The 26,615-nt window shown below is 43.4% G+C and overlaps 1 protein-coding gene across 1 annotated transcript in view; it reads right to left on the bottom strand.

Moving 5' to 3' along the window:
- Window positions 1–6,204: 6,204 nt before the first annotated feature.
- The window catches only part of LOC120926950 (heterogeneous nuclear ribonucleoprotein R), a 92,015-nt gene continuing 71,604 nt past the window's right edge, over window positions 6,205–26,615 (bottom strand). Inside the window, exons 5-9 of the mRNA XM_040337290.1 lie at window positions 24,896–25,031; window positions 23,741–23,946; window positions 23,184–23,333; window positions 22,648–22,769; window positions 6,205–7,692 (exon numbers count right to left, since the gene is read on the bottom strand). Coding sequence (XP_040193224.1) covers window positions 7,080–7,692; window positions 22,648–22,769; window positions 23,184–23,333; window positions 23,741–23,946; window positions 24,896–25,031 — 1,227 coding nt within the window. The 3' untranslated portion in view covers window positions 6,205–7,079. The remainder of the gene's footprint in view (window positions 7,693–22,647; window positions 22,770–23,183; window positions 23,334–23,740; window positions 23,947–24,895; window positions 25,032–26,615) is intronic.

Raw genomic sequence — 26,615 nt, 5'->3', positions numbered from 1 at the left:
CTCAGGCACAGTTCAATGTGCATCTAGTTTTGAAGAGAAAAAAGCCATCTACAAAGTATTGACAACTTTTTGACAGAAGAAAAAATAAAATAAATTAAAAAGTTTTCTTCAGAACTATTGAGAAAAAAGTCTTAGGACACTAGCAAAAAAACTGAAGTATGTCAGCTGGGGGGAAGGTTATGCAGGGATCTAGACTATTGTTTCTGGTTTGCCAGTGTCTTAACCTTATGAAGGCGGCAGTATAACCAATAGGTCCATTATTGTCTACTATCCGCAAGTCTCTCAATGGATGACGTTTTTTAGGAATTTCTTAAACCCTTTTGGCTAGGAGAACCGAAGTCGCTGCACATTTTTATACAATTAACTTGTTACATAGGGATGGACAAGGGCCACAAGTCAAGTAACCTAAAACAGTGCCTAAGCTTTTTGAGCCTTTATTATTGTAGCAAATGAAACATTGAAAGAGGTTGTAAAGGTTATTTTTTTTTTCACCTTAATGCATCTGGCTATAGCCGCCGGCTGTATCACGGGAGCGCGTCTGCAAGAACTAACCCCCATGGGAGAGAGCTCCCATGAAGAGGGTTAGTTCTTGCGGGAGGAGCCGAGACAGTGGCCGCGGGACCCCAGAAGACCAGGATCAGGGCCACTGTGTGCAAAATGAGCAGCACAGTGGAGGCAAGTATAACATGTTTGCTATTTTTATTTTTTTTAAACAAGAACCTTTAGTGTTCCTTTAAGCTTCAGAACACCGTAAAGGGCTTACAGGCTCCTAGATTTGGCCAACTGGCTCATACTACACTTTAGCCCTGGAATTGGTATATACTCCTAGTACACTTTCATACAAGTACACAGGGGGGGGGGTGGGGGTGTTGGCTTCCCAACATTAAAGGGGTTGTAAAGGTTTGTTTTGCATTTTCTAAATAGGTTACTATAACTTAAGTTAGTGCATTGTTGGTTCACTTACCTTTTCCTTCAATTTCCCTTCTAAATGTTTTTTTTCTTTGTCTGAATTTCTCACTTCCTGTTCCTCCTCAGTAAGGTGTTCAGTAAGCTGTTCTAAATGACTTTCCACCGCTTGGATGATGGTGGAAAGCTTACCGAGGAGAAACAGGAAGTGAGAAATTCAAACAAACAAAGAAAAAAAAACTTTTAGAAGAGAAATCTAAGGAAAAGGCAAGTGAACCAACAATGCACTAGCTTAAAGGAACCTATTTAGAAAATAAGAGACGAACCTTTACAATCCCTTTAACCTTGCCGACTTTGATTTTGGAAAATTAACAGTATCTTTATTATTCATACATCAATTTTTTTTTTTTACAGATTCCAATACACCAACTTATTTAAAGGGAAACTATAGATATATATGCTAAAGTGAATAGCTTTTTGTACATAAACATAATGTGAGCTATAATTTTGAATACCCATTAATATGCAGATGCTTTTTACATGATTGGATACTTGAAGTGAATATTTACACAATTTTGGAGTGAAGTGTCAATTTTTCATTGGTAAACCATTTAGCTCTACTATTGCAGATCAAGGAGGCTGACAGAGTAATCACCCATACAGAGAATCTCCAATTCTGTGAAAACATTAAAATAATGGACATACCATGCACGTTAAAAACATGACTGCTGTATCAAAAAAACAGACAGCATTGGGTCTATTCAAGATTTATAATATTTAGTCTTACAGGCAACCCCATTAACACCACCTATAATGGTCTTGCTTAACCACTACTTAAATTGTCTGACCTTCTCAGACCAATGTCACACACTTTCGATCTTGCTGCTGGTAAGGACTTTCCAGCGGCAGGATCGCTATAAAGAACACCGTAAGGAGATTAAACACTCCCCTGCTTGCATGCGTCATTCCCCGCTGGTTGCAAAAGAAAAGCATTGTTCTCTTGTTGGTGAATTACTATCTGCAGCTTAAGCTGGGCACAGGATGGCAACAAGATGCTGCAACACTCTTTACGTTCCCACACCCAGAACTATAAAATAAAGCCAGTACTGTCAGGTGGACTGATCTCCACCAGACACAGTAAAAGTTAAAAGGAGAAGTCCAGCCTGAGCTCATTTGGCTGGACTTCTTCTATGGGTCACAGGAGTGAAATTCGTTTTGCACTCCTGTGACCTGTTTTCAGCAAAGAGCGGACTGAAGTCCACTCTCTGCTGACGTCACAGGAATTAGTCCAGGCACCACGTCATTGTGACAAAGACTGGATCCCCCAGGTGCCTGGACTGATGCCCGTCTCAGCCCCTGAGGAAGCCGCTGAGAGCCTGAGGCAGCTGCACCCCGCCCCTCCAGTTCAGCGCTACAGTGAGCTTGGATTGACAGTCAGCAGCTCTCTGCTCGGGGAGCTGTGAGAACTGAGCCATCAGCGGTGTTTGATCACTCGGTTCTCAGTGCAGAGGTGGCAGGGGATGGATCCAGCATCGGACCGATACTGCATCCACTGAGGCAAGTATAAAATTGGCAGAAATTTGTTTTATTTATTTTTTTAAAGTCTGGGTCAGATTTCAAATAGAGTGCGGCACAGGACCATGTGATCTGGTAACACCTGCCACTGGGTTGGGGGTTAAGAGCACTGCCACTGATTACCAAAGCAGGGAGGGGGTTATGGTGGGAGTAACAGTCTTGCCACTGACTACCAATGAATGTGGTCATTGGGATGGGGGGGGGTGTTAACAGCAATGCCACTAATCATCAATGTGGGGGGTAGGGGTTAACAGCACTACCCTTGACCATCAATACAAGGAGGGGGTTAACAGAATTGTAACAGACTGACAATGATGGTGCTAGGAGTGTCAACAACCGACTACCTATTCAGTGAGGTGAGGTCCCCTTGATCCCGACAGTAATTCTTATTTTTCCAACTTATTTTCACAGACCTAGCCAGCAAAAGTGGCACTTGGAGGGTTAAGACAAACCATTCAAGGCCGACAGGGGTAACTTACAATGGTCATCGTTTTCTCATGTAGCTAGAACCTTTACCTCAAAAAAGAAAACACTGTTGCCATAATTGCTGTAAACGTCTTAGCTGCCTTTAGGCTTTGTCACTTGTGTCAAGAAAACTGACCGCAGCCACCACATGGAAGGGTTGGTAAGCCACATTACATTATATTTCCAATTTTTGGTTTAGATTGGCTTTAACAAAAAAAAAAAAAAAAAAAAAAAATATTGGTATCAGAAATGCACAATAGTTTCCCTCTAAGAGGATACAAGCAACCATTTAAATCCACTGTCATTTGCTCTGCATGTCAGATTTCACAATAAACTGTAAAAAAATTACATTTATTGTTGTAGAAACCTTGTTCTTGCAGTTAGTACATGCTACTAATGACTTGGTAGCCACCAGGAAATTCCTAATGTGCCATTTTAAAAAAAAGTACAAATAAGACATATAATCCTTAGAATCTGTCAGGTTTTTATTGCCATCTGTGCCCTCATTAAAGCGGGAGTTCACCCATTAATCTATTTTTTTTAAACAATCCCCTTAGCTTCATGCTCGTTTTGTCTAGGGGAATCGGCTAGTTGTTTTAAAATATGAGCTGTACTTACCGTTTTCGAGACGCATCTTCTCTGTCGGCTTCCGGGTATGGGTCTTCGGGAGCGGGCGTTCCTTCTTGATTGATAGTCTTCCGAGAGGCTTCCGACGGTCGCATCCATCGCGTCACTAGTAGCCGAACGTCGGTGCGGCTCTATACTGCGCACCGACGTTCGGCTTCTTTCGGAAAATCGTGACGCAATGGATGCGACCGTCGGAAGCCTCTCGGAAGACTGTCAATCAAAATAGGAACGCCCAGTCCTGCAGCCCATACCCGGAAGCGACGGAGAGGATGCATCTCGTAAACCGTAAGTACAGCTCATATTTTAAAACAACTAGCCGATTCCCCTAGACAAAACGAGCATGAAGCTAAGGGGAAAAAGTATATTGTACGGGTGAATCTCCGCTTTAAGGAGATTTAACCTCTTCCATTTGTTGTGGTGACCATTATCACCAAAAGTGAAAGTAAAAAGGATATTCCAAATTTTGGGTTGTCACCAGAACAGCAATAGAGGGGAAAACTTCCTATGAGGATACTAGTTCTGGTGGCAACCAGGGATTCCATAATTTTGGAGGGACTTCCTCTCACTTCCTGTTTTGACTATGGGACAGGAAGTGAAGGGAAATCTCCACAAAAGGACATAGATGGCAAAAATTGTCAGGGGTTATAAAATTTCTCTTACTCTAGCCTGAAATTAGTTCTTATCAAAAAATATGATAAAAATGGAACAGTAAGCCCTTGTTATTCTATTCCTTTTTGGAGCTGTTCATGTGTTTGTCATCAAGAATATGTGCAATACATATTTATTCATGCTCAATTCAATTTTGGAAATTAGAAAAAGTGATTTAAGAAGCACCAGTTCACCATTTAAAAAAAAAAGAAAACTAATGACCTTTTCATGACAATTACTGGAATCATTTTTGGTTGATTTATTTGTTTAAATTTACAATTTCACCTAAATAAAAAGTATTTGATCACTCACATATGCAGTCCATCCTCAGGATTGTGTTTGTTGCAAGAATCACAACTCAGAATTTGTTTCTATTCCTTTTTAATAAGATACAACCATGTATGGAAATGGTGTGGTTGTTTGCAGTGGGTTTTAGTTTTAACTTTTTTTGTCGTTTTTATTGAAATTGTACATGAACAAGAAAACTTAATATACAGTCACAGAACAAACTGTAGAGGCTTGTACAGCCATAATCAAACAATTTGGTAAAACTTGTTTCCCTTCCAAAAAATGTGAAGTTGTATAAAAAAAAAAGAAAATAATCTATACCTAGGAATGCAAAACAGTTACACAAAACTTTAAAATGCTTATAAAGACAGCTATTAAAACTACAGAAGACTTATCTAGTGTTTACACTTATGTACATTATTCAATTTGACAAACAGAGGTTCTTCAGGAAAAACAAAGTTTAGCTTGGGTGGGCTGTCCTGAGATATGCAGTCATTGGCTAATTATGCTGCATAAAAGGGAAAGGGCTGTGTGTGGTCCAAATTGCTGACCCGTGCGTGCATTGGAAACAAACATGTTGCTAGGGAAGAAAGGGGGGTGAATGGCAAATATATGCTTGTGCCACATCCAGTATATATGAGAAAAGAAAAAGGGGGTTCCCCTGGGTGGACTTTTAAGACACTGATGGTATTAATTCCAAATATACAGAATATTGAGGTAAAAAAATAGTTTTTATTTACAATTATACATATTTATCAAAAAAATGAAATATTGAATTAAAATATACAGTTCCAAAGATTGTCACCATATAGATAAATACATGAAAACCTTCTTTACACCCGATACGTTTCGGGGTAACCTTCTTTAGGGGTGTGTAGAGAAGAACAATTAGTTCATGTATTATAAAATGTAGTGAAGGATGATGAATATTTCATTGGATACGATTTTTTAAAAGCGTTGAAAATATAAACAGCACGCTGGGTTCTGTCAATGAGGTTGCCAGTCAAGCAAGAAGTGGGTATCAGAATATACAATTATTGCACTTTTGAGACGGACATTTATAAGGAACAGGTGTTCATCCCGTTAGGGAGAAATTATTCTAAAGATCGAATGCATTCTTTGCTGGATTGTCAAGGTGTGAGGTAGACTGTCAATAATACAGTGTACTGTTTGACAGCGGACATTATTAGGTCCCTTGCGGATCTCATAATAAAGGGACCTCCATCCCAGTCCCAGAGTATATATCTCTTCTGGTTGATACACCGGCTTCTCGATCATTGGAATAATTTCTCCCTAATGGGATGAACACCTGTTCCTTATAAATGTCGGTCTCAAACTTGCATTAATTGTATATTCCGATACTCACTTGGAAACCTCATTGACAGAACCCAGCGTGCGGTTTATATTTTCAATGCTTTTAAAAAATGTTATCCAATTAAATATTCATCATCCTACTACAGGTTTTCATGTATTTACCTATATGGTGACAATCTTTGGAACTGTACATTTTAATTCAATATTTCATTTTTTTGATTAATATGTATAATTGTGAATAAAAACTATTTACCTCAATATCCCGTATATTTGGAATTAAATACTATCAGTGCCTTAAAAGTCCACCCAGGGGAACCCCTTTTTTTCTTTTCTCATGTTGCTAGGGAAAGCCATGTGGCACAAATACCCAAATAGATCTTGAAAGACCAGCCCATCAATTTGAATTTCAGACTAGAGCTCACTAGCTTTAGATCCCCAGTACAAGTAAATTAGCCAACTCTGTATCACAGAACTCCCCAACATGTAATGGAACTTTAGTATTTCTTCTGGAGACAAAAGTTTTCCTTGGATATTTTTTTTTCTGGAGAATCTCTTTAGGGTGACTTATGAGAGAAATACTCAAGCTGCTATTGCAGATGACCAGAAAGGTAATCCCTAGTTTCAGTACTTTCCATGCATGCAGATTAGGACTGGCAATTTCTGAACTCTTGTCCAGAGTCGGGGACTCAAAATGAACTGAAGCCACAAACAGCTTAAGTAGCATGTTACAATGGGGTCTGCAATGGTAGCCTACATATATTTCTCTCAGGACAGGTGTTCTTTAAGGGACATCTAGCAAAATAAACTACATATTCAGCACAAAACGTTTACTGTCCCCAATAAAATTACAAGGCCTTCTAAAAAGGTCCTAAAACCCCCCAAAAAAAACACTGGTATCCCCTAATCACTTGGTGAGGGGTGCTGCTGTCAGCGAAACTAAAATATCAGTGTTTAATTCAAAAACGTTATCACAGTCTAAAAAGGTGTGTAAACATTTTGTTAAGCAGAAAACTCACATCTGGGGCTTGGCTTTCAGATTAAACGAACCCTACACAAGTTTTCATAATTGTACCAATGCTTGCTTGGTGGACACCAATAAAAAAAAATGTATATATATATTTACAGTATAGTAATCAAACACAAGCCTAATTAAGGAAAGACTGCAGTAGCTAATGAACCCTAGGTGTTTGTTGGTATGTAAATATATATATAATTGTAGGTGTTTGAATGATGAAAATGTGTGGTTTTAGCCTTTCCTATTTCCACTGCTGCCCATAAGAATCCTGATAAAACTCCTGGTTGTCATTACTGTAACCATAGTTACCAGAGTAATCACCGCCTTGCTGCAGTGGCTGCTGGGCTATGGGCTGGCTTCCCCAATTCTGCTGATTGTTGGTCTGGCGGCGCTTGGAATCTGGCTGATTGTACCCGTCTGCCTTTCTCTTTCCACCAACATTCCCACCTCTATTTCCACGGTTACCACGCAAATTCCGACCTCGTTGTGATTGTTGAGAAGGCCCACCACGTCCACCTCTGGATCCTCTAGGAGGGCCCATGGGAGAACCCCTTTGTAAAAAATTTGAGCGCCCTCCACGTTGGGGCGGAGCCGCTCTACCTCTAGGTGGTGGAGGTGCACCTCTAACACCTCTTCCGCCTCTCCCACGCACAGGGTATGCATCATCATAACCATAGTATGGGTCATCATATCCACCGCGGTAGTCATGGTAATCGAAAGCATAATAATCATCATAGTAATCTTCATAGCCATAGTAATCTTGGGGATAGGCATAGCCACCTCTGCCTCCACGGCCCCTGCCTCTGCCTGGAGGAGGCATACGAGGAGGGGGATAATAGTAAAAATCATCATACCTATGAACATAAACCAAGTATAAGCACAAGCAAGCATTTTTACTATCACAAGAAATACAAATTCAGAGGATTAAAAAAAAAAAAAAAGGCTAGTTTACTTGGATTTAACAATTGCTACACCATACTAATTGAAAAGGGAATGTATAGTGTTTTTAAATGTGTTTCCTCTTTTTGTAAAAGACTGATATATGTTAAAGATCAGCTCAAATATTTAAAATAATTCTGTTTATACTCAAAGTTTGAAATCAACTTTGTTCATTACATATGAAAGCTCTGTTTTTGCTTTACACGATTGTACATTTTTGCTCTCTCATCATGCAAGTCTGGGAGTTTGAAAACCTTACATGACTAAGCTACAACTTGCTATATTAAATACAACAATTTTATGAAAGTGCAAGCATGTAATATGAGTCACATCAAAAAATATTTTAGCGCAAACCTTTTCTGAGGGATGCATACATATGTGTAAAGTCAGAATAAAGTCAAGACTTATTAGCATGCTTGTTCCAGATAAAGGATTGAAGCTAAAAAGCAAACATGACAACCAGGAAACTAGCATTTGCAAAATTAGAAGCAGCAATGGCAGTCTCTGCTTTTTAACTGAACTCCAGGCAAATGGCCATTGTACAACATTGTGTTTCTTGCATTGTAGCCGAACTTCTTAGCCCATTGTTCTGCTTCTCTCTGTCCGAGCTCTACCGTACTGGGATAGAAATAGCGCCTGTAAAATGCCTCCCCTGCAGCCCCAGTGTGAGAGCCCGAGTGCTTTCACACTGGAGCGGTGTGCTTGCATGATGGGAAAAAGAAAAAAAGGTCAAACGCATCTTTGGGGTGCTGTGTTAGCAGTAAATACACCTCTCCTAAAAACACCCTGCCATTGAAATCAATGGGCAGCGCTGCCGAAGCTCCTGCAAATTGCTTCGGCAGCAACACTTTTAAACCTTTTTCGACCGCTAGCGGACAAAAAGAACCGCTAGCTGTACGGCCAAAACACCCCCTTTTACAGTCACAGAAATATGGCATATGTCACTGGCAGTAGGAGATTTTACACACACACACACACACACCATATATACATACATACATACATACATACATACATACATACATACACACACACACACACACACACACACACACACACACACACACACACACACACACACACACACACACACACACACACACACACACACATATATATATTTCTGGCTGCCAAGTGTGCATATATTTCACAAGCCAACTGTTTGCATTTAGACTGGGTTCACACTATCTTCGCATATGGCTCCCAGCTATTTTTGCCTGAATTCGGACCTGAAAACGGACCAAAAAGACGCACATTTACACCGGAGGTATGTGAACCGGCTGTGTAGAGAGAGCCAGTCAAAATCAAAATGCGGGCATCCCAGCCTCAGACGAAAGCAACCAAGTGGCTTTAAAGCTCCCCAATTGCTTTCATGGACACCTAGAAAAATTGGATATTGTATTGCGTTTATGTGCCTTAAAATTAACTTTAGTGTCCTTTTTACTGAAAATTTGCACTTAACCACTTTAATACCAGGCACTTTTACCCCCCCTTTCCTGCCCATGCCAAAATTTTCATCTTTCAGACCGCTCACGCTTTGAATGACAATTACTCAGTCATGCAACACTGTACCCAATATAAACTTTTTTTTTTTTTTTTTTTGACAGAGCTTTCTTTTGATGGTATTAAAATCTCCATTGTTTTACTATTCTTGTTTGCTTAAAAAAAAAAAATTAATAAAAAAGTTTTAGTTCGTTATAAAAAATTTCAAATAGGATTTTTGTACTCACCGTAAAATCCTTTTCTCTGTAGTTCATGGACAGACACAGGAGATTAACGTGACAATAGGGTATTTCCCTTCTATCAGGAGAGGACTAGGCAGAAACATTGTTAAAGTGTTAATACAACCTTAAACTGTACAGTACCGCCCAGGAGGCGGTCCCTCTAGTTACAACCCTTCTCCCTGCACACAGCAGCCTCAGTTCATCAAAATCAGTACAAACATAAAGAGGGGTGGGTGCTGTGTCCGTCCATAAACTACAGAGAAAAGGATTTTACGGTGAGTACAAAAATTCTTTTTTCTCTTGTGTTCATGGATGGACACAGCAGATTAACTTGACAATAGGGACTTCCCCAAGCAGTGTCAGAAAACAAGGGGTGGGAACAGCAATCAAAAACAAACTTCACCCCAAACAAAACTAGAGCTTCTCAACAGAGGAGATGCAACCTTAAACGGCCGCCTGTAAAACTTTGCGGCCGAAGCAAGCATCCAAAGATGCACTCACGTCAACCTTGTAGAATTTTGTGAAAGTGTGAACGGATGACCAAGTCGCCGCCTTACACACCTGGGAGACAGATGCCCGATGTCGAAAGCCCAGAAGGCACCCATCGACTGGGTAGAATGCGCCGTGACAGGAAATGGAGGCGCCCGTCCACGTATGGCATAGGCCTGAATTACGACCTGTCTAATCCACCTAGAGATGGTGGTGGACGAGACTGCCATACCCTTCTTAGGACCAGCCACCGACACAAACAGTGAATCAGACTTGTGGAACGAAGCAGTAGAATACTGGAGACAGAGTATACATGCGGACACCACTTCAACTCCTCACACATAGAGATGTAGGCCAAGTACAATGACAAATCTTCCTAGGAGGAAGACTTCCGTGCCCCTCAGCATGGTAGCAATAATCGCATCCGACAAGCCACGGTCCCTCAGCACCTGGCTTTCAATAGCCAAGCTGTTAAAGCCAGCGACTGTAAAGCAGGATGAAGTATGGGGCCTTGCGAAAGAAGGTCCTCTTGCAGCGGTAGTCACCACGGAACATCCACCACCAGACGCACTAGGTCGGAGTACCAGGGGCGGCAAGGCCAAATCCGGAGCAATGAGAATCATCGGGATTCCCTCAGTCTGCACCCTGCGAAGCAGACGAGGAAGAAGCTTCAGAGGGGGAAAGGCGTAGATCAGCCGATACTGCCCCCACGGGGCTACCAACGCGTCCGTCGCGTAGGCCCAGGGGTCTCTCGACCTGGCCACAAACCTCAACACCTTTTGATTGAGTTGGGAAGCCAGAAGATCAACGCCTGGCATGCCCCACCTGCTGCAAATGAGTTTAAACACATCCAGGTGTAACGACCACTCTCCTTGGTCCAGCATCTGGCGGCTTAGATAATCCCCCTGCCAGTAATCCATGCCAGAAATGTATACGGCCGATAGAGCCGGCACGCTCCGTTCTGCCCACCTCAGAATGTGAGCCACCTCCGAGGCTGCTGCCAAGCTCCTCATCCCCCCCCTTGATGGTTGACATATGCCACTGTCGTGGCGTTGTCCGACTGGATCCTGACCGAACGCCCCTGAAGTTTGAGACCACGAAGAGAGGCAATGCCGGATAGCTCGAAGCTCCAGCACGTTGATCGGAAAGGCTGGATTCTTCCAGCATCCAGCGACCCTGAGCCCTGGACACCCCAAACACCCCCCCCCCCCAGTCAGACTGACATCCGTCGTGATTACCATCCACTGAAGGGGGAGAAAAGACTATCTGGCCCGAAAGGCCGTAGACCTCAGCCACCAGACCAGGGAGGCCTTGACCGCCCGGTCCAGTCCACCCTGATCTGACCCTCCAGGGACAACAGTGACTTGTCCCATTTTTTCAGAATTTCCCTCTGCAAGGCACAAGTGTGTAATTGAGCGTATGGCACTGCCTCAAAAGGAGGCCACCATGAGGCCCAGGACTCACATGCAAAAACACAGTGACGACACCCTGTGGGCGGCCAGCAGGCTCACCGCTTCCTGAAGATTTTGTAACTTGTCCGGGGGGAGAAAGACTCCCGCCTCTAGGGAATCCAGGACCAGGCCCAGGTAATTCAGGTGCCGCGTTGGCACCAACACCGACTTCTGGAGGTTCAGGACCCAGCCAAAATCTCAAAGGGTCTGGATGACAATCGCCACATCCACCTCTAATTCTGAGCTCTCAGAAGCTCTCAGAAGAAGGTCATCCAGGTAACCAAACGCTGTCTTCGCAATGCCAGGACCGGAGCAAGCACCTTGGTGAACACCCTTGTCGCTGAGGCCAGGCCAATAGGAAGAGCCACAAATTGTTAGTGGTCGCCCCCAACCGCAAAAACCTCTGATGTCTGACAAATATGGGGACATGCAAATATGCGTCCCCAAGCGAACCGAATCCATCCTGAACTTCTGAACTTTTACAAAGCAGTTCAGGGCCTGGAGGTCCAGGATTTGAACCTCAAGGCCCGCAGGGGGTCGTTGCTGTGTTTTTTGTTCAGGATCGGGCGGACCCCTTCCTTCTTTGGGACCACAAACCGGTTTGAAAAAAAACCTTGAAACCTTTCCAGTGAGGGCACGGGCACGATCACTCCCCGTGCCAGCAGATCCTGCACAGCCCCAAACAGGGCCACCCGACGAGTCGGAGGGAGCTGAAGGTTTGGAGGGAAAAAATCTGTTTGGGGGACAAGAAAGAAACTACTTCGCAAACCCACCGTCGGAAAGTAGGGAAGACCACCGAGCCGCCAATGTGCGAAGGCAACCCACCACCCACGTGTCGAGCGGGGGCAAACCTTCATGCGGTCGCAGGTTTGTATGCAGGCTTGCAACGCTTTTGTCCCTCAGTAGGAGCCTTATCGGTCTGGGAGCTCTTACCTGCAGCTCCTGGCGGACGAAAAAGATGTTTATGACCCGAGGAGGGCCCATGCCTAGGGCGTGGCTCCTTACCCCTTCATGGATTGCGGGAGCAGGGTACTCTTACCGCCAGTGGCAACCTTTGTGAAGTCGTCCAAGGGAGGCCTCGAAAAGCCTCTCCCCCTCAAAGGGCAAATCAAGGCTTTCTTGGAAGCCTGGTCCGCGGACCAACATTTTAGCCAAATTAGGCGACGCAGTAGCACCGCAGAGATGGAGGCTCTGGACAGCAACAAAATCGTATCCAAAGCTGACTCGCACACAAACTTGAGGCCCTGTACCATTTGGTCGGCCAGTTCTACACAGGGAAGCCTGGTGTTATGAACTCGTGGTGCAGCATCTTAGCCCACTCCATAAGCGTCTGAGCCACCAAGGCTCCCGCAACACCCGGGCGCGCTGCTGACCCCGCTACCGTGAACAGGGAGTGGGCCACTGCCTCAGCTCTCCTGTCCGCCAGGTCCTTGGACGCAGGTGCTCCTTCCACCGGAAGTGTGGTAACTTTATTTAATCTGGTCCACAATCAAGGAAGAGGTCCACTTTTTCAGGAAATCTTCCTCAAAAGGATAATGCACCGCAATACACTTAGGGACCGAAAAGGTCCTCTGAGGGCGTTCCCATTCCTTGTACAAAAGCTTATCCAAGTAGGGCACACAAGGAAACACCTTTTCAGTGCAGGCAGGCTTGCAGAACCCAAAAGGGACCGACACCTCTATAGATGAGCCTGACTTATCCTCCAATTTTAGAGTATCTCACACTGCAGTGATAAGTGCTCCAACCAGTGCCCTATCGTGCGCTGACCCGGACACCGAGTCATTCTCACTGTCCGAAGGGTCGTGGTCCACATCCTCTGAAACCTCAGAACCTGGGCCAGGAGCCGTAGCAGGGCCCAAATCACCCAGTAGGAAAAACGATTGCAGACCGCTGTCCGCCTTGTCCTGACAGAAGGAAGCCCCCTGTATGCCGCTGCACGTGTCTTCTGGAGGAAAAGCCGACCGTTCGCGCTGCTCAGAGAAGCCAACACCGCCACAAGAGGACAAAGTAACCACCAGAAAATGGCCGCCCTGCAAGGAAAGCGCACTACCACAGGTGCAGCACCCCTGGACAGCGGACTCCGAGCGGAGGGAGGGAGAGAAGAAAGGAAGGAGAGAAGGAAGGGTGGAAGAGACCCCAACGACCTCACAGGAAATGTCCAGCCATCCCACCCCACCGAGGCAGGAGGAAGGTACTTACAGATCCCGCAAATTTGCTGGAAGTATCCCAAATAGACCCACCACCCGAGCAGTACGGAGGTAGCTGTCGGCCTGGCACACTGTGACAGAGACAGTATTTAGCCCGGTCATCTGTTTTTTCCCCCCTGGGCGTGTAGCTCACCGGCCGCCCCTGGAACAAATGGGGCATGTCGTGGCCGACCCAGCACGTAGCTAGAGGCCTGCACACACTCTCTGGACGAAAACTGGGGTGACTACAAGGATCTAGGATCCAGCCTGTCGCCCAGACAGCAGTTGATAGCAAATCTCAGGATCCTAGCAGAGAGAAAAATAATTTAATTAAAAAAAAAAAAAAGTGTACGAAAAGCATAAAAAAAAACCTCCAAGACCCAAGGGCCCATAGGGAGCCAGGTCCAACTCCTATGCTAGGCAGAAACAAAATGGGGCTGCTGTGTGCAGGGAGAGGGGTTGTATCTAGAGGGACCGCCTCACTTTAACAAGGTCTGGCTAGTCCTCTCCTAATAGAAGGGAAATACCCTATTGTCAAATTAATCTCTGTGTCCGTCCATGAACACAAGAGAAAAGTAATTTTTATTCTTCCCTGATGGGCACTGATGAAGCTGCAGTAATTATCAGGGCATTGTGTACTGTAAAATACAGTACTCACTGCTCCCTTTCCCTCACACACAGTCTCTGCGCGCAGGGCCGATCCTAGGGTCACATGCGCCTGGGTGCAGAAATATTTCTGGCGCCCCTACAAGGGCGTGGTCACCTTACTAACTCCTCCCCCTTTATAAATGTTTCTATGGCAACGATTTAAACACAGAGATGCTCCCCTAAGGAGTCATTGTTGCCCTGGGATCCTCCCACAATCTCTTAACAATAAACAAAATACAGGAAGAGAAGCAGAGTACTCTTGGACCTGGAGGGAGGTCTCTCTAATGGACACAGAGAGGGCCTCTGTTAGAGAGAGTCTGTTAGAAAAAACCCCAGACATACTACAGGAAATGGTCAGAGACTTCCAACATGATACAGGAGATGGTCAGATGGTACAAGAGATCAATGCAGCCTCACCGGTGCCCACCATCAATGCAGCCTCACCGGTGCCCACCATCAATGCAGCCTCACCGGTGCAGCTCATCAGTGGCCAACAGTGCGACCTCATCAGTGCCCATCAGTGTAGCATATCAGTGCTGCCTTATCAGTGCAGCCTAAGGCTACTTTCACACTGAGGCATTTTGCAGCTGCTATAGTGCTAAGAATAGCGGCTGCAAAGCTGGCAGGACTGCAAGCCGCATCTTTGAGGCACTGTAAGAGCGGTGTATACACCGCTCCTACAGCTCCACTGGCCATTGGAATCAATGGGCAGCGCTGCCAGGGTGGTTTTAACCCTTTTTTGGCCGCTAGCAGGGGTTAAAAGTGCCCTGCTAGTGGCCAAATAGCACTGCAAAAAACGTCAGTAAAGCGCCGCTAAAAATAGTCATTGCCTAATCAGTGGCAATGAGTGCAGCCTCAACCTCCTTAAAGCGGGGGTTCACCCAAAAAAAAAAATTCTAACATTACATTGAGCCGAGTTGTTAGAATGACATTATGCTGACCTTTTTAATTTTATTGCCGTACAGACCGTTTTATCTTTATTTTCACGGCGGCTTCCGGGTATGTAATCTGCAGGACTGGGCGTTCCTAATTGATTGACATGCTTCCGACCGGCACATACAGCGCGTCTCGAGTTGCCGAAAGAAGCCGGACTGCAAGACGGCTCTATACGGCGCCTGCGTACCGACGTTCGGCTTCTTTCGGCAACTCGTGACGTGCTGTATGCGCCGGTTGGAAGCCTGTCAATCAATTAGCATGTGATCAGGAACGCCCAGTCCCGCAGATTACATACCCGGAAGCCGGCGGTGAAAATATAGATAAAACGGTGTGTACGGCAATAAAATTAAAAAGGTCAGCATAATGTCATTATCACAACTCGGCTCAATGTAATGTTAGAATTTTTTTTTTGGGTGAACCCCCGCTTTAATGAGTTTGCATTGAACACTTTTCACATGCTGAAATCAATGCATTAAACAGACCACATTCATTGAAAGTTCATTAATATGCAGATCATGATTTTGCAATAAAGTGATCCATGCATGCAAACTCATTAAACACCTTCAGTGAAAGTTCATGTACTGCAAAGTTTGCAAAACATGAACTTTCACTGAAGAGAGACTGTTTAATGAGTTTGCATGCATGGATCACTTTATTGCAATAGCAAATTAAATTGTACCTGCTCTCCTTAGCAGGGGGTTCCCCTCGTGCTTCTCTCTCTCCTCGTCCCCCTCATGTCATCAGACAGCCCCACCCCCCCAAGTGAGGATTCAGTCATGAACAGCCAGCCACACGAAGGGGGTGGGCGGAGCTTCAGTCTCCGCCTCCGCCAGTCTATTATCATCGGCCGCTTATGGAGAGCGCTCCGTACTACCCGTCCACACACCCCCCCACCCTCTGCCCCCTTCCACCCCGGCCAAGCACACCGCCGCAAATACACAATAAAGCTACGCACAATACACACAAGTACCGCTACAGCAAGCCGGCCGCCGCACTGCACAGCCTGGAAAAATAAAAAGTAAAACAAGCTGAGGCAGCGCCGCGGCCGTTTTATCAATAAGGTAGGCGGCCCCCCCCCTCCCGGCCCAGTCCGCCCCTGAACTGAACGTGATCACGGTGCCCTTGCGACTCGTCCAGGACGAAAAAAATCGGCGCTCACCACCAGGGCAGCTGCTGCGGGAAAACCACAATCACGATTCGTTGGCAACACACTCGGGACCAACGGTGCTCCTCATGCTTTGGCGTCCCCTCCCCTCTGGCGCCTGGGTGCAGTGCACCCTGTGCACCCCGTCTCGGATCGGCCCTGTCTGCGCGAGGGAAGGAGAGCTGTTAGAACAGGTAAGGACCGGTTCCATTTACATCTGTGATCGCTTGTGACTGGACACAGCAGTCATGTGGTAAAGGGCCACTGTGATTGCCCTTTACCCCCATTTGTGATCCGCTGTGTCCAAGGCACACAGTGGTCAAAGTGATCCTGATGTGTGCCCCAGGGGGTGCGCAGGAGGCGCACCCATGGGAGGACATTCAGGGACAGTAGGAAAATGCTTAAAAATCAATGCGCCAATACTGTGTGTCATAAAAAGTTAAATCTAGCACCATTTATTCTCCAGGGTCTCCGCTTTCATAAAATATATTCTGTTTTGGGGAGTTTTAACCAATCGTTAGGCCTAAATAATTAAAACTGCTCTGGCAGTGAAGTGTTAAATAAAGAGCTGCATACATTTATGTCTTTTATATCTGTCTGGAGTTCAGTTTTTAAGGTAAAACACTAATAGCCCAAACAATATGCTTACTGAAAACATACTATATTTCCCCTTTAACATCTATCCATTTTAATGACTGAGTAGGACAGATGTCGAACACAAAAACGATAAAATAATCAGCTTACTTTAAAAGACATCATATAATCCAGCAACTGTGCAAACTGTAGTAACCAAAAGCGACCAATTGCAAATATATAACTTAAACAAAGTAAACTGACATAATATTTGGATTAATGCACTTTGCACTGCTCCCATTCCTTCATATATGCAGCTCATCTAATTTGTTGATACAGTAAATTTCAGGTTTAATTTTTTTTCAGCCATAATTAAATTAATCATCAAAATATATATATATATATATATATATATATATATATATATATATATATATATATATATATATATATATATATATATATATATATACACACACATTCAAATGTATTCCTGCTTTTATATAAAAATATGAACAGGTTACAATAGGCTCTCTGAATGTCCGCCTCTGGATTAAAAGCCATTAATAAGACTATTCAGAGAATTCAAACAGGTCCATCTTAGGCTGGATTCACACCTATGCATTTTTCAGATTTGCACTACAGAACGTGTTCCATAAGAAACCATGTTAAATGGGCTGTAGTGCAAATCTGCAAAATGCAAAAAGCTCCAAACCTGCATAGGTGTGAATCCAGCCATTGGGGCTCATTCACATGCAGTTTATACAATACCTTTTTCAGATCATTTTGTAAGCGGTTCTATAGCCATATGAATATGACACAAACTCACCTGAGTTTTGGAACAAAAGAATGTTTCTGCTGTGGTATTAAATGACATCTGCAATCTTTCCTAGTCTATAGAATTGTGAGGGGAGCTCAATAAGAGTTATATTCAGGGCTTTTTTTCTAGGGGAACTCGGGGGAACTCAGTTCCACCACCTCTGGCTCAGACCCTTTGGTGCCTGCTCACCATAATCACTTGTAAACACAGATGTCTGTTTTTTGTGTTTACAAGTGACAGCTCTGCACTCTGTGTGTAACCCCCTGAACTCTGCACTCTGTATGTAATGCAATCCTGGTATTTAATGCCCCTTTAACCACTTGACCACTGGGCACTTAAACCCCCTTCCTAACCAGACCAATTTTCAGCTTTCGGTGCCCTCACAATTTGAATGACAATTACTCAGTCATACAACATTGTACCCATTTGAAATTTTTGTCCTTTTTTTCACACAAATAGAGCGTTCTTTTGGTGGTATTAGATTACCTCTGGGTTTTTTATTTTTTGCGCTATAAAAGAAAAACGACAGAAAATTCTGTAAAAGTAAAGAATAAAAACTTGTTTCTGTCATATTCGCAGGTTCTTTCTCACACACAGCATATGCATACCACGAATGACACCCCAAAACACATTCTGCTATTCCTCCCGAGTATGGCGATACCCCAAGTGTGCGACTTTTACACGGCGTGGCCACATACAGAGGCCCAACATGCAGGGAGCACCATCAGGCGTTCTGGAGCACCCAGGCCAATTCTGACATTTCTCTCCTACATGGAAAAAAATCACCATTTATTTGCTAGAAAATTACATAGAACCCCAAAACATTATATATGCAGAGTATTGGGGTATTGCAGAGTATTGGGGCATTGCAGAGTATCGCGCAGAGTATTTGGGGCATTGCAGAGTATCGCGCAGAGTATTTGGGGCATTGCAGAGTATCGCGCAGAGTATTTGGGGCATTGCAGAGTATCGCGCAGAGTATTGGGGCATTGCAGAGTATCGCGCAGAGTATTGGGGTATTGCAGAGTATTGCGCAGGGTATTGCAGAGTATTGGGGGGTATGGCAGGCAGAGTATTGGGGGGTATGGCAGGCAGAGTATTGGGGGGTATGGCAGGCAGAGTATTGGGGGGTATGGCAGGCAGAGTATTGGGGGGTATGGCAGGCAGAGTATTGGGGGGTATGGCAGGCAGAGTATTGGGGGGTATGGCAGGCAGAGTATTGGGGGGTATGGCAGGCAGAGTATTGGGGGGTATGGCAGGCAGAGTATTGGGGGGTATGGCAGGCAGAGTATTGGGGGGTATGGCAGGCAGAGTATTGGGGGGTATGGCAGGCAGAGTATTGGGGGGTATTGCAGGCAGAGTATTGGGGGGTATTGCAGGCAGAGTATTGGGGGGTATTGCAGGCAGAGTATTGGGGGGTATTGCAGGCAGAGTATTGGGGGGTATTGCAGGCAGAGTATTGGGGGGTATTGCAGGCAGAGTATTGGGGGGTATTGCAGGCAGAGTATTGGGGGGTATTGCAGGCAGAGTATTGGGGGGTATTGCAGGCAGAGTATTGGGGGGTATTGCAGGCAGAGTATTGGGGGGTATTGCAGGCAGAGTATTGGGGGGTATTGCAGGCAGAGTATTGGGGGTATTGCAGGCAGAGTATTGGGGGTATTGCAGGCAGAGTATTGGGGGTATTGCAGGCAGAGTATTGGGGGTATTGCAGGCAGAGTATTGGGGGTATTGCAGGCAGAGTATTGGGGGTATTGCAGGCAGAGTATTGGGGGTATTGCAGGCAGAGTATGGGTTATTGCAGAGTATTGCGCAGGGAAGGATGGCTGGATCTGTGAATGCAGTTGTCACAGATCCAGCCACAGCACTGCTGACACCCCGCGCTCCCCCCCTCTCTGTAGCGAACGGTACAGAGAGGAGAGGGAGGAACCGGCGTCATCAAATGACGCCGGTTTGTTTACAAGTGATCACTCCGTCATTTGACGGAGCGATCACGTGGTAAACGGCCGCGATTAGCGGCAATTTACCGTCATCCGTGATGCGCCGGGTCTTCTAGACCCGGCGAGCACGGACACTTCCGCGAGCGCGCCCCAGGGGACGCGCAAACGCGGAAGTGCACGAGGACGTCCCAGGGACGTCCTGTCAGAGTAACTCGACCGCGCTGTAGCAGTATTTTTGCTATAGCGCGGTCGGCAAGTGGTTAAGACCCTTCTACTGTTTGTGAAATTTGAACGGGGTCGTGGTTGAGTTCCTGCACCTATTTTCTGAGAAAAAAAGCTCTGGTTATATTTATACTCAAATGCTGTGCAAACCCTTATAATATGGTTTGCAAGTGTAGAGCAGGTATCAGGCAGTCAACTAACTTACTGGAGGTCCTTTGAAAGAAGAAAAAAGCCCAGAATTCTAAAAAAATATATACCAACCATACTCTTTGCATAGTAATCACTTTCCACATTGCCCTCCCCATACTCCAGTAAACATCTCCCCTTCGCAAACCTAAAATGTGTCTAGATGTAGATGATGTAAAATAAACTTAACATTTGAAATGCTTTATCCACCAATATAACTACAAATGCTTAAAAAGGGAAGTACTTTCTCTTCAATAACCCCTGCTCCTTCCCCAAAAATGTAACTAACCTTTCTCCCACAAGCCATAGTTCAACCGGTCACTGCAGTGTATACATCCAGCCAAACACACAGTTTGCGAGTTCTCAGTAGTACCATGTTTTTCTCCTTTGGCCCCCATTCTGCCCCAAAAGAAGCTAAAAGTATTTTTACACTCATGTGTGAACAGTGCCTACTGCGCAAAATCCAGTGCTGGCCACTGAATGTGCTTCTTGTGAAGGTTCAAATCTCTCAGGTGTTAGCAGGGCCCGAATCAGGAGACACTTGGGAGAGGAGACCACAGAATTCTAAAAGTTTCTAATGAATAAGCCCCGACCATGGAAAAAACTATACTTGCTCTTAAAATTCCCTTGAAATTCAGCAAGTGTTTTATTACAATTCCAAATTATTACCATGTAAACAGCAACTTTATGCTGGTCTTGTGCAAAATAATCTAACTACAAAAAGATCTAGGAGTTCCTTTTCTAGATCAAAGCTTGAAGGACTGCACCATTACAGTGGCTTGGTCACTAAAATCAAACACAGCCAAAATGCACTCCATGCAAAAAAAAAAAAAAAGAAGGATATTACTACCCTTTTCTGCTGCCTGATCATTGCTGGTCCTGGTTCCCCCATTTTTCACTGTGGTTCATCTAACCAACCTCTATGTTGCTATAGGTCAATATGTTGTAGGATTGTGGACATAACCATGCTGTGTAGCCAAGGATCGGAAATCAGATTTCCTTCACAGCAATACAGAAGTGATCAGCAGGTGAGGTTAATATTAAATAACTGCTATGTCTGGGCACATTTTTGACCATAAAAATTAAAGTGACAGTCATTTTAACACTGAAGAGTGTTTACCACTAAAGATTAGGGGGTTTGAGTTTTTTGATGTTAAAGGATAGGTTCTTGTTTTTAGGGTGGAACATGTAACAAGTTCCCGCTCCTGCAGCCTCTCCCTGATCCCCCTTCTAATTGTGACAGGGGCAGGGGATCTTCTCCCCACACCCACTGTCACAATTTGAAAAGAATGCAGCTGTGTGAGCTCTGCATGGTGTCTGTGAATGAATGAACTACAGATTCCGACAGCCTTTGCTTGTAACTTTCAATGAACTACCAGAGCACTGGTGAGTGCGCTAGGTAGTCCATTGATGCTTCCTGTCATTCAGAACGGTCTGCTGTATAAGGTACAGGCAGACCGCTACATTGACAGTCAGCAGACGCCTGAGCTTGCACCCGAGATCTGCTGATCATGAGTGCAATGCTTTCCATGCTCCCAATGAAAAATCAAATTCAAATTTTTTGAAAAAGTGCATTTATCTTTTTTTTATAAATCTGAACTATTCCTTTAAAAGTGTATGTAAACAATTAACTTTTTTGATTTGCTTCCTTTTGGGCTGCTAAAAATCAATAGAACGTGGTTTGATACTTTTTTCGGTGAGTGTAAACAATACCTGTTGATTTTGTGAGCCGATAACTTTGTGTTCTCTGCCTGTGCATAAGGGGGTTATGGAGATGAGAGGAGCATTCTTTGTTCATCATGAGAAATTAAGTAGGCTGGGCTGAAGTCACATTCTTTGGAATCCAAAGCCAAAAATACAGTGTGACGGCATTTATTAAAATTGGAGCAACAGTGCATGACAACCAATCAGCCTCTAACTTCAGCTTGTTCAGTTAACCCCTTAGTGCCAACCATACGCACATTTGTGGCTTTGAGGGGTTATACCTGTAGATGTAGGCATCACCCTGGTACCGTCATTTAGAGCAGGCGGTCGGCTCTTTAGGGATAACACCCACCGGGAGACCCGATCCGCCACTTCTGCCGGCTAGAGTAAGACTGAAACAAAGTTGAAATCGGCTTTGTTACAGTCTTGTAAACACACAAAAGCGATTTCACAACGTCACTCCGAATCCCTTAATAAAGAGTACCTGTCACCACACATGTATATATTATTATTTATATTATATATAAACTATATAAATAAAAAATACAGATTTCAACTTGTAAGCAACAAAGGTCAGAAAAAGGCCTAGGCGTGAAAGGGTCAAGCTTTGAAAATTAAAGCGAGAAGCCAATTGGTTGTCATGCACAGTTGCTCTAGTAAGCTCCCCCCACTGTGATGTCATGTCAGAGATGAAAGTAGGTACAGGATATATTTCTGCAACCTCAAATCATTTTTTGGTACATGCAGCATGTTCACAGAAATAAAACATGTATTCCAGAAACGTAGTAAAAATATATTTTCTCTTTTTTTGCTTTTACAATGAAATACAAGAAATATACAATATACTCACATGGGACCGCGAGAAGCTTGTCGCGCTGCCTGACGTTCTTTCCTCTTCTTGTCTGGGGGTTTTGCCAATACTATTTCAATGTCTTCTCCTTCCAAGTCTGTTCCATTCATTTCATCCATTGCCTTTTATGGAAATTGATAGGACTGAATATCCAAAAGCAACAAGGTAACCCAACATTAAGCAAGCAATGTAATAGATGGAAAAAGGCACCAACCTAAAACCACCAGTCTAAAAAAAATAAAAATGCTGACGGCAAGGTCCTGCTTGTCTATGCAAAAAAAATAAAAAATCAGCAGAAGAATATGTTTTAAAATGGTTATGCTGCATTTACCAATGGCCTTTATTTAATCCAATATTCTTCCCTGACTACTTAAAAATGATTTCCATTTTGGATGTTGGGAATAAACTAAGCATACAAACTGTATGGGCCACAATATAACGGTTTGCATTATTTTGAATACAGGGCTATATAAACAAAAATTCCCATTTATCATGCTTACCAGCTTGGTTTCTGAAAATCATTAAATTGGTCTCACCCTGACTGCAGAGTCTCTCTCATCAAAGTGTACAAAGGCATAATCCTTCAGCTTCTTTACTCGCTCCAGCTTTCCAAACACTGAAAACGCTTTTTCCAGGGTTTCCTCAGTTACTGTGGAAGACAGGTTTCTCACAAAAAGTACTTTGACCTATATTAAAAAAGAAAAAAAGGTGAGTGGAAAGAAATGTATTTTGTTACACTTTAAATACCTCTGACATCTTGCATGAGCAGACCCATAAATCAGTCTTTAGCCAAAGTGTGTTTTAATCAAAACGCATTCACAGCTTGATATCACGATATGCTGATTTTCTCAGCTTTTGCCAGGACAGATTATATTTTCCTCTGCTTTATATACCTCTTCCAACATGGATTTAATAATTTCTGCCATTTTGGGCTCTGTTTATATTTCCATTCATCGACTCTAGCAAAAGTGCCAAATGTGGCTCTGCTCTGCTTTATCAATGTTAGCAGTATGTGGGGGGTTTTTTTTTGTGCATTCCCATTTGCTCAATATTAGGTCCTCTGAACATATGTGCATCTCATTCAGCTACTCACCTTTGCCATAATCTCAGGATCGGGCTCCTCCACAGGATCTGCCCACTCTACAGTGACCGCATTCCCCCAAACCTTCACCTTTCCACTCATCAACCTGCGTCTGGCTTGAGCTGCACTTTTGTGGTCTTCATACTCCAGAAAACAAAACCCACGGTTCTTTCTCTTGTCATCCGGTTGGTGATACAAGATCACATCCACCAGGCCCTCTAGAATATACACAATGAACTGTCAACAGCGATTGTAAAACATTGTAAAACAGCAAAAAACACAGAACATGAATATTACTTAATAGGCATTGAACATGGGTGCAAACAAACAAAACAAACAGCATTCATAGTTCAGAGCCAAAATATTCAAATAAAAAAATGTTACGTTTTCAGCAATTTACACATGTATGTATAAATTGCAACACTGGCAGCTAAACGAGGATACACAAGGTCCATACAGAACATAACTTGTGTTTTTTATTCAGGATTTTTCATCCGGAAAGATTCTGCATATAAGCATCAGTTATTACTTCCATGTGCAAGGGGCTCTAAAGCATATTTATACCAATTTGCTAGGGAAGGGTTAGAACTTGTTTAAGTTTACCATAGTCATCAAAGGTTCTATTGGTGGGATTGCTTCACTTCCTGTTAAAATGTTGTCCCCAGGACGGGAAGTCATGAACTTTTCCGCATTCTATCCACTACCAAAAACAAAACTTTTGCATATAGATGCAGTTTAAGAAGCAAATGTAAAGGTCCAGGTTAGTCAACCTTTCATAGCCATCAGCAAGTGATTTGCTTACAGTATGAAAGAGATCCCCAAAAATAGATATCCTTCCTCTAAAGCCATTATGTTAAATAAAAAAATAAATATTCACCTCCAGATTCTGAAGGGGCTACAGTGCTCATGAGCCAAGTTGAAAAGAAGGTCTCCAGCACTGGTGTTTCTATGAAAACTTGATATTTGAAATGCCAGGGGGCAAAAAGAGGCTTCTATGTCCAGAAGAACAGAAAGGCACTGGAGGTAGGATTTTTATTATTGTGGGGTCATCATGGAGTTATTGTTTAACAGATTTTATTTCTATTAAACCAAACACATTTATAGCCTCACAATGCCAGTAAAAAATGAATCTGCCAAAGAACAAACAAACAAAAAAAAAAACAGTACCTGTAACTTTACTAAACTCCTCTAGAATATTTTCTTTTGTCTTATTTTTCGGTATTGATCCAACAAAAAGTCTGTTATTTGCCACAGAAATGCACACTCCAATGTGTTTGCCAGAGCGTATTTCATGGTTGTCACACTGAAAAAAAAAAAAAAAAAATGTACATATCTCTGTAATTGTGAGGGAAGAGACAGATTCCAGGACATTTTAACATCACAGCAAATATTCAAACCCCCACACCCAAAGTTGGATTATCAGTTTTAAAATAATTTGCCCATAAAAGCATCAGTTATGTTTGTCTAATAACCATAAGCAGCAGGGTTGCTGGGGCACATGTCCTCCATCTTAAGTTTGCAAATCACTCATTTTATATGTAGTACGACAATGCTATCAAACATGCTCAGTAACCTAATAACTGCAAGAGGCACTGCAAGGACTATGTACAGTGCTAATGTTTACTTGCTCCATAATTTTACTGCAGGTTTATGCCATATCACAAAAACCCTTTAGGAAGAGGATGAATTGGGTATTTTTGATCTCTGGTGCATGGTTTAAGTGTGGGAAAAACAGATATAGAAAGAAACAGAATGAATAATGCAAATTATAATTTCACTGTAAGGAGACAAAACGGATACTAAAAACAGTGTTGGCATCCATCTATATTCACACATACACTATGTTAAAGTTTTAAAATCACTAAAAGAAAAAAACGATGATTTACTGTAAAATACCACTTTGGCCCTCCAATGAACTCCGAAATACAAACAGACTAACATTGACATTGCCTGGTATAACTCCTCCCACTTACAGCATGCCTGGAGAAATGCAATACTAGAAGCATGATCATAGACACAAAAGGTTGGAACCCGTGTACCTAAATTAACCCCAAAAAAATTATTCTACTGTTAGCAATTTTCTTTGTCGTTCATCGAGACACAGAATTCAGACAGACAACTTGGAATGAAAAATGCAGTCCAGCTGAAGAGAAGGCAACATTCACAAAAGACTTAACAAGTCCACACAACAAAAAACAGAATTTAGGGCTGCTTGTACCGCTCGAAGTTGGCATCAGAAAAGGTAAAACTTCCTGTGAAAAGAGGACCAGGTGGAAGCCTTGCAAGTCTGCGAAACAGATGCTGAAAAGCCCAAAGAGGTATTCACAGATCCCCAAAGCGGAACTTCAGAAATTGTTTTTTCATCTTTCCAACTATTAACCACTTTCCCACCGGACCATTTGTCAGCCTTAAGACCAGAGGTGTTTTTACAATTTTCCACTGCGCTGCTTTAACTGGTAATTGCGCGGCCATACAATGTTGTACCCAAACAAAATTTGCGTCCTTTTTTTCCCACAAATAGAGCTTTCTTTTGATGGTATTTGATTGCCTCTGCGATTTTTAATGTTTGCGATATAAACGGAAAAAGAGCGAAAATTTTGAGAAAAAATGATATTTTCTACTTTTTGTTATAAGAAAAATCGAACAAACTCAATTTTAGTCATACATTTTGGCCAAAATGTATTCAGCCACATGTCTTTAGTAAAAAAAATGCCAATAAGCGTATATTTATTGGTTTGCGCAAAAGTTATAGCATCTACAAACTAGGGTACATTTTCTGGAATTTACACAGCTTTTATTTTATGACTGCCTATCTCAATTCTTGAGGTGCTAAAATAGCAGGGAAGTACAAAACCCCCCCAAATGACCCCATTTTGGAAAGTAGACA

This window comes from Rana temporaria, chromosome 2 (genome assembly GCF_905171775.1).
Source record: "Rana temporaria chromosome 2, aRanTem1.1, whole genome shotgun sequence".
In the NCBI taxonomy this organism is placed as follows: domain Eukaryota; kingdom Metazoa; phylum Chordata; class Amphibia; order Anura; family Ranidae; genus Rana; species Rana temporaria.
This window is presented reverse-complemented; position numbering and strand designations above follow the sequence as displayed.